This window comes from Pseudophryne corroboree, chromosome 4 (assembly GCF_028390025.1).
Source record: "Pseudophryne corroboree isolate aPseCor3 chromosome 4, aPseCor3.hap2, whole genome shotgun sequence".
Taxonomy (NCBI): Eukaryota; Metazoa; Chordata; class Amphibia; order Anura; family Myobatrachidae; genus Pseudophryne; species Pseudophryne corroboree.
This window is the reverse complement of record NC_086447.1, coordinates 300,402,346-300,415,575: the sequence shown is the minus strand read 5'-3', so window position 1 is coordinate 300,415,575 and position 13,230 is coordinate 300,402,346. Positions and strand designations below refer to the sequence as shown.

Genomic DNA, 13,230 nt, shown 5'->3' with positions numbered 1-13,230 from the left:
TACATTGCAGATAAAAATGAAACTTCTGTCAAGATATCGAAACCTTAAGAACAGTGTTAATTTTGCCGACAAAAATTTTGACCAAAAGTAATCGTTGACTAGTTTTATTTCAGGATTTTTTTACTCAAATGTAAACCTCATGAGATCCACTGACTAAATCTTGACTAAAACAAAGCAACAAAAAGTGACTAAGATTAAAACTAAATTTAAAATCTTAGTTAACATTAACACTGGAAGTAGGGTTTTACATTTTTAAAGAACAATTATTGGGCCAGAGGTAATGCCATCCGAGTTGACCGGAGGTGCGGGTCGCCGGCCAAATTCAGCATTTTTTTAAAGAGGCAATCATTTACAAGGCCAAACGATGCCTTGTAAATGATTGCCATTTTAAAAAAAAGTCTGAGTTCGGGTGGCAACCCTCACCTCCAGTCAAGTCGGATGACATTACATCCGGCCTCACGTGTTCAATTATTTGCAGAACACCTGCTGTGAAGGAAATAGGATTGGATTGTTTATTGCACTTGTTTGTTCTAACAAACTTAAGGCATTCATTTGTATATTATATATGGGAGTACCACAGTAAGTTAGACTCAGTATGTAACACATTCTCAGCCTACTTAGCCTAGATTACTAAACACATAGTTAAAGGTATGCATACCTCTCAAGGGAATTTTAGAGAAATGTTCTTCAGTAAAATCCATTACAGTATCATTAAACTGTTTGCAAGTTATGACTAAAACATTGACTAAAATTAAACTAAAATGAAAACTGAGATCCACTAACTAAATCTTGACTAAAACAAAGCAAAAAAGACTAAAATGTGACTCTAAACCAACTACAATTTAAGTAAACTAAAACTACATTTAAAATCCTTGTCAAAATTAACACTGCTTAAATATAATTGTCATTGTTATTAGAATCTTCTTTTATAAATGCACTTAATTTAGATTAGGTTTATTGGTCTTTCAGAAACATGTCAATAAAGGTGGCGACAGCAGATTTTTCTTAGATAAAGTTAGAATATGTTGAGAAGACACTTGAAGTCTAGGGGTGGGGTAATCCAATCATAATGCGCAACGGAAAATATTCTTGCGCTATATAAATAAATGTTAATAGTTAAGTAAAATAAAAGTGGGGTTTGAAGCTGCTGTTCTAAGGAACGAAATAGAGTCAGTACATTTTACTTGCTGCCAGTGGTTTATACTGTGTTGATACTATAGATTAAACTGGTACAGGGATGTTTTCTTACTAAGTGACTGACAGTTACTAAAGAAATCCCCGGTAATGTGCCTCTGGGATGTAGTTATGTGACCGGCGGTGACAATACCGACCACTACATCCCGCTCGCTCAAAATCCCGCCAGTCAGCATGCAGACCAACAGAGACTATTCCCACTCGTGGGTGTCCACGACACCCATAGAGTGGGAATAGAACCTGTGGCGAGCGCATCGAGCCACCAAGCCCGCTGTGTGACGAGAGCAGCGAGATCACAAGGTGCTTCATTACGCTCGTCGCCGGCAATCTCACAACCGGGATCCCAGCATCGGTATTGTGACTGGCGGTCTCCTGACCGCCGGTCACACATACCCAACCCGATCCTCCTACTCATATATGGTGATATAAAAATAGTATCCAGCATGAATGTGGTATAATTAACTCTACCCACATGGGCTGAGGATCCACAGAACTGGGAGTAACATCCTTTTCACTGGCACCAACACTGGCTATTGTTTTCCTAGCTCAAGTGTAGCAGACATAAAACGATAACTCACCTGACATGGTAATCTGTTGCCGGCCTGAGGTCTCGCAGGTGACACTCTAATTCTTCTCCACTACAGAGACAAATTGTTTATGGAAAGTGAGAGATAAAAAGCTGAAGTTAATACAGGTTTCTGCCTGCAGCTCTGAAACCATCATCAATATAAGTGACAAAGTAATAGAGCACAGCACATCCATCTGCCTAGACCTAGAAATATTCCTCATGCATGTAACAGATTCACAGGTCACATATGGACATTTCAGGTGTATGTATGTATGCAAATATATACATATACAAAGAGAACAAGAGAGACATCCGATCTTAGGAACACTGCCTATAGTTTATAGTGCAGTGTCTGAAATAAAATATATGGATAGCATTCAGGCAACGCAACGCCACTTCTCAGCTAATGACTCCCAATTTAAGGTCACATATATTTTTTAGAGTACATCTTTTTCTTGTGTACACATTACAGGCTTCCGGTGTTATCTACAGTATAAATACAGAAAGCATCACACTGTCATATGCTGCACAGCTAGAATGGAATTTATTACCTGTAAATAATCTTGTACTTTCCATCTCTTCCTTTGTCTGATAAAGCAACCTCATAACTACAGGAATACAAAAGGCCATTACTGGATTTATCTCCGCTTGGATAGCTGTTGGCAGGGAACCATGTTACTACAGCTGCTCTGGACTGAATGTTAGAAACCTGGAAGGAAAAAAATAAATAAAATGTATCATTATTCTCACAAGATTAAGAGTGCAGAACTCGCCCCAAACATATAAGTAGTGTAGAGGTGTGTGTGGTTCCCAGAGCAGAACAAATTGGCCATATGGCTTTGGCTAAATTCAATTATTTGTTGTCTGCGACTACAGAAATATGTTTACAGAACATTCAGTACTTGATGCATACTTGTTCCTGTCCCCAGTATGGCGGTGGGATGGGTGTTACTTACAGTACTTTATGCATACTTGTTCCTGTCTCCAGTATGGCGGTGGGATGGGTGTTACTTACAGTACTTTCAATAAGCTGTACATTACTGTATCTCCCTTTTCTGATTTTGCCCATGGACATCTATCTGTCGATGTTTCCCTTTGGCCCCTTATTTAATATGCTACATATATTAATATGATTATAATGTGATTTATAAATGACTTTGTTGACTGAAAATATAAGGTAATCTTCTGCATTTGTGAATTATTAGTGCATACACATTTTGCTGTGATTATAGCAGTGGCAGTGTAAGCTGCACACATAAGTTGTGAACTGATGACCTTATTCCGCTTGAGCTGCAGTTTTGCTAAAATAGCAAAACTGCAACTGCTATCTCTGGTATGCTGGGGGCCGCCCGGCAGAGGGTAAGGCCGCCCAGTATGCTAATGGCGGGCAGCAATGTGATCGCAAAACAATTGTTATTGCATCGCTGATTTACAGCAGCTCCACTGTCTCTGCAGCCTGGCAGCTCACCCTCACAAAGGCATGCTCCCTCAACGCTGATGGCACGCACCCGCAATGCCAAATTGACGCCCCTGCAACACCACGTCGCCACCCTGAACTGGCCCGTGAATGCCTCTGCCTGTCAATCAGGCAGAGGCATTTGCATTAGAGAGATGCGCACAGTACGGCTCCGGTGTGTGCCCACTGGGCATAAATACTTCAGCATGCGATGGCATCACTGATGTGATCCATACTGAATAAGACCCTAAGTGTGAATGCACTGCACTATGTAAACATTTATTAATTTTTCTCTATTCTCTCATTGTATATCTAATTTAAAAAGATCTGAAATCTAAAATCTGTGTACATACAGTATACCAACCAAAAATACTGTAGACTTATTGGTTTAATGCCAATTTAAAGCACACATACATACATCTATATACGTATTTTTCCTCTACTAATGGCAAATAACATTGAAATGCAAGGCTACAACATCATGATAACATCATCATCATTATTTTCCATTTCCTCTTCTTAGGAGAGAAGGCGTGCAGTTTGCAGCTCATCTTAGGTCCATTAATGTAGTGATTATAGAACCATGAATATTTTATATAGAGCAAATACAAAACAAATCTAATAAGAGGGACAGTAAACAGAAACCTGCTTCTCAATAAACAAGTAAATGAAAGTAAACAAAAGTTTGTCAAAATATTTTGTTAATTTTGACATGTTGTTATCAAAAAGCCAAAAGCCAGCATATTTACCAGTATGAACCTTCCAAGTGATACAAATTAGCAAATTCCACAGTAGAGTAAATAAAATATGTTGTTCTTGTAGTTGTTTTGTGTGAAAATGTTAAAGGGGTCGCTGCAATTAAGGGCGTCGCCCACAATGCTTTACATACGCTAGCCCGATATTGGCAATTATTTTACCCAGCCATGTTATGCTGTAAACTGAAATGCAGGATTTAGGAATGAAACTAAGATGATGAAGGGTACAATTGCAGGCGTTCCAGTGCTGTTACAATGCACCTCGGGCCTAATGAAATTACCCCCAAAAGGTTTCAGTGTTTCCTGAATAGAAATTTACCTTTCAAAGTTATTATTTCTTATAACAGCCCATAAGTTGCCACCTCATGCATCATCGATTCTTGGAGATCCACTCCCCCAAATTCAGCGAGCAATAGTCTGCTTAGAAGCAGGAGCACCTATTTTGTTGGGTGCCTACAGGATAAAAAGCGAGTCAGTTTTCCTGACTCCAGCCGTCCTGGAAATATAAATTTTTAAGGCCCTGACTACGTCCAGTAACTTGGAATCTTCCAAGTCCCTAGTAGCCGCAGGCACCACAATAGGCTGGTTCAAGTGAAAAGCTGATACCACCTTAGGGAGAAACTGGGGACGAGTCCTCAATTCTGCCCTATCCATATGGAAAATCAGATAAGGGCTTTTACACGACAAAGCCGCCAATTCTGAAACACGCCTGGCCGAAGCCAAGGCCAATAACATGACCACTTTCCATGTGAGATATTTTAAATCCACAGTTTTAAGTGGCTCAAACCAATGTGATTTTAAGAAACTCAACACCACGTTGAGATCCCAAGGTGCCACAGGAGGCACAAAAGGGGGCTGAATATGTAGCACTCCCTTTACAAATGTCTGAACTCCAGGCAGTGAAGCCAGTTCTTTCTGGAAGAAAATCGACAGAGCCGAAAATCTGGACCTTAATGGAACCCAAGTTTAGGCCCATAGTCACTCCTGACTGTAGGAAGTGCAGAAAACGACCCAGATGAAATTCCTCTGTTGGGGCCTTCCTGGCCTCACACCACGCAACATATTTTCGCCAAATACGGTGATAATGGTTTGCGGTTACTTCTTTCCTGGCTTTTATCAGCGTAGGAATGACTTCCTCCGGAATGCCCTTTTCCTTTAGGATCCGGAATTCAACCGCCATGCCGTCAAACGCAGCCGCGCTAAGTCTTGGAACAGACAGGGCCCCTGCTGTAGCAGATCCTGTCTGAGCGGTAGAGGCCATGGGTCCTCTGATATCATTTCTTGAAGTTCTGGGTACCAAGCTCTTCTTGGCCAATCCGGAACCACGAGTATCGTTCTTACTCCTCGTTTTCTTATTATTCTCAGTACCTTTGGTATGAGAGGCAGAGGAGGGAATACATAAACCGACTGGTACACCCACGGTGTCACTAGAGCGTCCACAACTATTGCCTGAGGGTCCCTTGACCTGGCGCAATATCTAGTTTTTTGTTTAGGCGGGACGCCATCATGTCCACCTGTGGCCTTTCCCAACGGTTTACCAACAGTTGGAAGACTTCTGGATGAAGTCCCCACTCTCCCGGGTGTAGGTCGTGTCTGCTGAGGAAGTCTGCTTCCCAGTTGTCCACTCCCGGAATGAACACTGCTGACAGTGCTAAGACGTGATTTTCCGCCCATCGGAGAATCCTTGTGGCTTCTGCCATCGCCATCCTGCTTCTTGTGCCGCCCTGTTGGTTTACATGGGCGACTGCCGTGATGTTGTCCGATTGGATCAGTACCGGCTGGTTTTGAAGCAGAGGCCTTGCCAGACTTAGGGCATTGTAAATGGCCCTCAGTTCCAGAATATTTATGTGTAGGGACGACTCCTGACTTGACCAAAGTCCTTGGAAATTTCTTCCCTGTGTGACTGCCCCCCAGCCTTGAAGGCTGGCATCCGTGGTTACCAGGACCCAGTCCTATATGCCGAATCTGCGGCCCTCTTGAAGATGAGCACTCTGCAGCCACCACAGTAGAGATACCCTGGTCCTTGGAGACAGGGTTATCAGCCGATGCATCTGAAGATGCGATCCCGACCACTTGTCCAAGAGGTCCCACTGAAAGGTTCTTGCATGGAACCTGCCGAATGGAATTTTGCTTCGTAAGAAGCTACCATTTTTCCCAGGACTCGTGTGCAGTGATGCACCGATACCTGTTTTGGTTTCAGGAGGTCTCTGACTAGAGATGACAGTTCCTTGGCTTTCTCCTGCGGGAGAAACATTTTTTTCTGTTCTGTGTCCAGAACCATCCCCAGGAACAGTAGGCGTGTGGTAGGAACCAGCTGTGACTTTGGAATGTATAGAATCCATCCGTGCTGTTGTAGCACTTCCCGAGATAGTGCTACTCCGACCAACAACTGCTCCTTGGACCTCGCCTTTATAAGGAGATCGTCCAAGTACGGGATAATTAAAACTCCCTTTTTTCGAAGGAGTATCATCATTTCTGCCATTACCTTGGTAAAGACCCTCGGTGCCGTGGACAGTCCAAACGGCAGTGTTTGGAATTGGTAATGGCAATCCTGTACCACAAATCTGAGGTACTCCTGGTGAGGATGGTAAATGGGGACATGTAGGTAAGCATCCTTGTAATCCCCCTCCTCCAGGCTTGCAATAACCGCCCTGAGCGATTCCATCTTGAACTTGAATTTTTTTATGTATGTGTTCAAGGATTTCAAATTTAAAATGGGTCTCACCGAACCGTCCGGTTTCGGTACCACAAACAGTGTGGAATAGTAACCCCGTCCTTGTTGAAGTAGGGGCGCCTTGACTATCACCTGCTGGGAATACAGCTTGTGAATTGCCTCTAGCACAGCCTCCCTGCCTGAGGGAGTTGTCGGCAAGGCAGATTTGAGGAAACGGCGGGGGGGAGACGCCTCGAATTCCAGCTTGTACCCCTGAGATACTACTTGAAGGATCCAGGGCTCCACCTGTGAGCGAGCCCACTGATCGCTGAAATTTTTGAGGCGGCCCCCCACCGTACCTGGCTACACCTGTGGAGCCCCCGCGTCATGCGGTGGACTCAGATGAAGCGGGGGACGAATTTTGATTCTGGGAACTGGCTGACTGGTGCAGCTTTTTCCCTCTTCCCTCGTCTCTGTGCAGAAAGGAAGCGCCTTTGACCCGCTTGCTTTTCTGAAGCCGAAAGGACTGTACCTGACAATACAGTGCTTTCTTAGGCTGTGAGGAAACCTGAGGTAAAAAAATTTTCTTCCCAGCTGTTGCTGTGGATACGAGGTCCCAGAGACCATCCCCAAACAATTCCTCACCCTTATAAGGCTCTATGTGCCTTTTAAAGTCAGCATCACCTGTCCAGTGTCGGGTCTCTAATACCCTCCTGACAGAATGGACATTGCATTAATTCTGGATGCCAGCCGGCAAAATATCCCTCTGTGCATCCCTCATATATAAGACGACGTCTTTAATATGCTCTTATGTTCGCAAAATAGTATCCCTGTTTGACAGGGTCACAGACCACGCTGCAGCAGCACTATCTGCAGGTCTCAGTCTAGTACCTGAGTGTGTAAATACAGACTTCAGGATAGCCTCCTGCTTTTTATCAGCAGGTACCTTCAAAGTGGCCATATCCTAAGACGGCAGTGCCACCTTTTTTGACAAACGTGTGAGCGCCTTATCCACCCTAGGGGATATCTCCCAGCGTAACTTATCCTCTGGCGGGAAAGGGTACGCCATCAGTAACTTTTTAGAAATTACCAGTTTCTTATCGGGGGAACCCACGCTTTTTCACACTTCATTCACTCATTTGATGGGGGAACAAAACACTGCCTGCTTTTTCTCCTCAAACATAAAACCCTTTTTTAGTGGTACTTGGGTTAATGTCAGAAATGTGTAACACATTTTTTATTGCCGGGATCATGTAACGGATGTTCCTAGTGGATTGTGTATATGTCTCAACCTCGTCGACACTGGAGTCAGACTCCGTGTCGACATCTGTGTCTGCCATCTGAGGGAGCGGGCGTTTTTGAGCCCCTGATGGCCTTTGAGACGCCTGGGCAGGCGCGGGCTGAGAAGCCGGCTGTCCCACAGCTGTTACGTCATCCAGCCTTTTTGTAAGGAGTTGACACTGTCGGTTTATACCTTCCACCTATCCATCCACTCTGGTGTCGGCCCCACAGGGGGCGACATCACATTTATCGGCATCTGCTCTGCCACCACATAAGCCTCCTCATCAAACGTGTCGACACAGCCGCACCGACACACCGCACACACACAGGGAATGCTCTGACTGAGGACAGGACCCCACACAGCCCTTTGGGGAGACAGAGAGAGAGTATGCCAGCACACACCAGAGCGCTATATAATTTAGGGATTAACACTATATTGAGTGAATTTTTCCCAATAGCTGCTTGTATATACAATATTGCGCCTAAATTTAGTGCCCCCCCTCTCTTTTTAACCCTTCGAGCCTGAAAACTACAGGGGAGAGCCTGGGGAGCTGTCTTCCAGCTGCACTGTGAAGAGAAAATGGCGCCAGTGTGCTGAGGGAGATAGCTCCGCCCCTTTTTCGCGGACTTTTCTCCCGCTTTTTTATGGATTCTGGCAGGGGTATTTATCACATATATAGCCTCTGGGGCTATATACTGTGATATATTTGCCAGCCAAGGTGTTTTTATTGCTGCTCAGGGCGCCCCCCCCAGCGCCCTGCACCCTCAGTGACCGGAGTGTGAAGTGTGTATGAGGAGCAATGGCGCACAGCTGCAGTGCTGTGCGCTACCTTGGTGAAGACTGATGTCTTCTGCCGCCAATTTTCCGGACCTCTTCTTGCTTCTGGCTCTGTAAGGGGGACGGCGGCGCGGCTCCGGGAACGAACACCAAGGCCAGTTCCATGCGGTCGATCCCTCTGGAGCTAATGGTGTCCAGTAGCCTAAGAAGCCCAAGCTAGCTGCAAGCAGGTAGGTTCGCTTCTTCTCCCCTTAGTCCCTCGCTGCAGTGAGCCTGTTGCCAGCAGGTCTCACTGTAAAATAAAAAACCTAAAATAAACTTTCTTTCTAGGAGCTCAGGAGAGCCCCTAGTGTGCATCCAGCTCGGCCGGGCACAGAAATCTAACTGAGGTCTGGAGGAGGGTCATAGTGGGAGGAGCCAGTGCACACCAGATAGTACCTAATCTTTCTTTTAGAGTGCCCAGTCTCCTGCGGAGCCCGTCTATTCCCCATGGTCCTTACGGAGTTCCCAGCATCCACTAGGACGTCAGAGAAAACTGCAATAAAAAGAACTAGATATAATGCATTGACATTTCAGATCAACAGAATACATGGATAATAATAATAATAATGATTTCAGCAGGGAACACGTGACATAATGGTGTGACATCCTAGCAAGGTAACATAATACCAGTAATTCAGTGTACTGTGTTTACCCAGAGTCCCCACTGCAACTGCTGCTGCAATCCCCAGCCCCACTGGGACCAGACAATCCAACACCAGAGTCTACTGGCCAGTCCAGGAGGATCCAGCTCCCTTGCCCTGCTGTCACTGCTGGCTGGATGCTAGTCTGCTCTCACTCTCCTCCCACACTACCAGCCGGAAAACTAATTCCAGCTCACAGCTCTCTGAGTCACCGTCCGCCGCCAGTCCACCCTGCTGCTACTCATCTCGACGTCTCCCTCAGCCCTCCCCTGCTTCCCTTCACTCACGTGACACATCACGGGCGTCCGCGTTCCCATATGTGTGCGACGCACGCCACGCCGCCGGCGCTGCCCCCAGCAGTCCCACTGGTTTGTGGGCGGGTGGAGGCGGAGTCCCCTTATTCCGGGAGAATCCCGGAATCCGGGAGAGAGGAAAAGCCTCCTGGAGGGTTGCCACCAAATCCTGGAGAATCCAGGAAATCAGGGAGAGGTGGCAACCCTACCCATAAGGGAACAGACTATACCTCTGATACACTGGAATATACAACTGCAGTCGAAATTCTGAAAAACCCTGCGGCGTGGGGTTTTTCCCACAGCAATAAGGTCCCTGGAACACACCCTCTAATTAAGCAATTTGAAGTTTCCAATAATGATATGTCATTATTGAGCGTGGGGAAAAATGGCCTCAAATTACCTCATCAAATTTTTCATTATTTTATGCACCCCAAATTGAAAGTATTTATTTTCATGAAAAATATTTTTTTTTCATATTTTTATTTATTTATTTTGAAATGGCCTCAATTTACCCCCAAATCACTTTTATCTACTTTCTTTTTTACATTTTTTTTTTTGCATTTATACTTGAACAAAAAAGTTTTCTTACTTATAAAAAAATATATGCACAAATCATAAATTTTTCGCACTTTTTTAAGATTTAACATTTCTCTTAGGGACTTTGTTATCTTTTGTTATGTTACCTATTATAATAATTATTATTATTTTTATTGGGGTACAGGTTGATTATCCCCTTCTCCTGGGGTTTTTTATGGTAAAAATTACTTTTTTTTTTCAAAATTGAATACCGCGGGTGTCAGAGCAAACACATGTTTCATTATACCTCATAATGAATGCTACATTTAAAGGTGCTCTCTTGTGGGAGTTATTTCTACACCCACTTTTAAATGGCTGCAAAGAGAGAAGATATTAACCAGTAGCAACAACCTCTATGAGAAAGTTGAGATTGCAGCATGTTTGTAGTCCTACCACACACAACCCAGACTGCATTGTCATAAAGTTACAATTTTGGACAACCCTGTGAGATGAATCATAGTCACAACAAAAATGGCTGCATGGAGCAGCCCCTGGACTCCAGGAACATTCACCATACCAATAGTTCTGCAAGATTATGACCAACCCAATAACACTTAGTTGTCTGGTTTTCACTGTTAGAGGGCTTCTCTGTTAAGGAATAGAAAGAGCAAGCTGAATACGGATATAAAGAAAGCAGTCAGTAGGGATGACCAATAGAGGGTTAACCGGCGATGGTCTTGGTGAGAATTTGGGAAATGGAGGGGCATGAGAGGGTAAAGAGACAGCTGCATGAGTGGTAACGGTTTGATGCAATATCTAGGGACTGGGTTTCAGAGTGGGAAGCATAACTTCACCTACAGCGAATCTTAAGGGCCCTACACACTTAAAGATATAAGTGAACGATATGAACATTTTCGTTCATTAATGAACGAGAACTCGTTCATATCGTTTAGTGTGTAGGCACCAACGATGAACGATGCGCGGCCCCGCGCTTGTTCATCGTTGGTGCCGGGTCGCTTATGCATGCAGGCCACCCCCGCCGCCGGGTCGCCCGCGTCCGCCGTCGGGCAGCTCGGTGGCGGGTCACTGAATGTGACTCCTTTAAGGATTGATGAAATCTGTTATGATATGTCTATATGTAATTTCAACATAGTATACAATTTTTTTTCCTGGGCTTGGCTAGAACTGACCCTTTGTCAAAGAGCAATATATAGAGTAGAAGTAATAGCATGTTATAACCGTAGTAATAGATTATACTGCACGTCTAAACAGGATGTTGTTGCAGGTTGTTGAGCTACTGTATTTATTAGAGATAAGTAAAATGCCATTTATATATGTCATTAAGATACCCACCGTTAATTTCTCAATCCCTGAAATAACCTCATGAATTTTCTTTACTTCTGGTTCATACTCTGCAAAAGAAACAACTATTAACATGAGTCATCACACATTTTGTCAGATATACTTGTGCAAAGTGTTTTTGTACAACATCTAAACTCAGGGAATATTGTAATTGATGCCATATCCCTACTGAGAGAGGTAAACTATCTATATTACCATTCATCGTGAGGATGGTGTTCAAAGGAAAATGGACAACATACTGTAGCAAGCAGTGACAATTTTTATATCAATATTCTAAAAATGGGCAGTAAAACATATATAGGGTAAAGTTATTATTCGTAGAAACTATTATAGTAAAGCTTACCATTATTTATTGCAATATATAATAAAAGTTATTATTCGTAGAAACTATTATAGTAAAGCTTGCCATTATTTATTGCAATATATAATAAAATCCAGAAACATATAATACAATACAAATCAATGAACTTAGGAGAAAATAATGAAGACTGGAAGTGCATTACAAAATAACAAGGTACATTATGCTTTATTTACTCAAAAATACACAATCTGTTGACTATATTGATTCACAAATAAGTCAAGTTTCAATTTAAAATGTAAAAAATAATGAAATGATGTCAGGACTGAATGTGTACACTAGCTAGTCCTGAAATATATTTCTCATGGTGCAGAACTTCACTATATTCTCCTTGGTTCCTGCTAGCCTTGTCAAATATTGAGTATTGTATTTTTAAGTACAGTGGTACACCTGTAACATAACAATCCATTTACCTAACATAATGGAAAAAAGAAACTGCCAAATGGGGTTTGGATTACAAAGACCCTCAATGGGGTTCGGGGAGGAAGCCCCAGTATGGGTTTGGGGTATAAGTCTGAAGTTTTCTGCAGAACAGCTAATACAAATTTCAGCACTCCTGAAATGTAAAACTAAAGGTCCATACACACTAGACGACATAACTCTATGAGCGACGTCATCTAGTGTTTCCCCTCCCAGGCCGGGCGGTCAGCGGCCGGCCGTACACACTGAGCGATATGACCATTCATATCTCTCAGTGATGTCACGCAGCGGCCGGCCGTGCATGCAGCTCCTGGACGACAGTCCAGGTAGAGCATGCATGCACTGCTGACAGCAACGATTGTTGTCGACCCGCGGGGCCGCGCATCGAACAACGCTGGCGGCATACACATTTACCAAGAAAATTAGTGACGTTGCTCAGGAAGGGGGAAAATGAGCGGCGGCGCCCGTTTTCTCGCCAAGTGTGTATGGGCCTTATGTGCTATGTAGTCAACAAAACATAATTTTTCCTTAAATTGTGCAAAATGTTGAAACTTGAAACGTAAATAATTTTCTATAGACCTTGAATTTAATTCCAAAATTAAAACACCCAAATGTATGGGTGTCCTATATAACCAGAATGGCATTCTTTTGGTAATAGTGATTCTATAGTCTATATCAGTGGTCTCCAACCTTGATTAGGGTGTGAGCTACTTTCGGAAAATAAAACCTCTGAAGGAGCTACCCCCTCCCCCAATGCACGTGCGTTCCTGCGAAAGTGGGTGTGGCCTCACAAAAGTGGGTGCGGCTTCACAACTACAAGTAATGCCCCCCCATAGTGCCAGATACACAAATAATGCCCCTCAAAAGCGCCAGATACACAAATAATGCCCCTCATCAGTGCCAGATATTCAAA

At 43.7% G+C, this 13,230-nt stretch overlaps 1 protein-coding gene across 3 annotated transcripts in view; it reads right to left on the bottom strand.

Annotated features, from left to right (window-relative positions):
- The window catches only part of FNDC3B (fibronectin type III domain containing 3B), a 617,129-nt gene that overhangs the window by 197,326 nt on the left and 406,573 nt on the right, over positions 1-13,230 (bottom strand). For all 3 annotated transcript variants that reach the window (XM_063916263.1, XM_063916264.1, XM_063916265.1), the window contains exons 7-9: positions 11,531-11,589; positions 2,314-2,471; positions 1,773-1,832 (exon numbers count right to left, since the gene is read on the bottom strand). In XM_063916263.1, the coding sequence (XP_063772333.1) occupies positions 1,773-1,832; positions 2,314-2,471; positions 11,531-11,589 (277 nt within the window). The remainder of the gene's footprint in view (positions 1-1,772; positions 1,833-2,313; positions 2,472-11,530; positions 11,590-13,230) is intronic.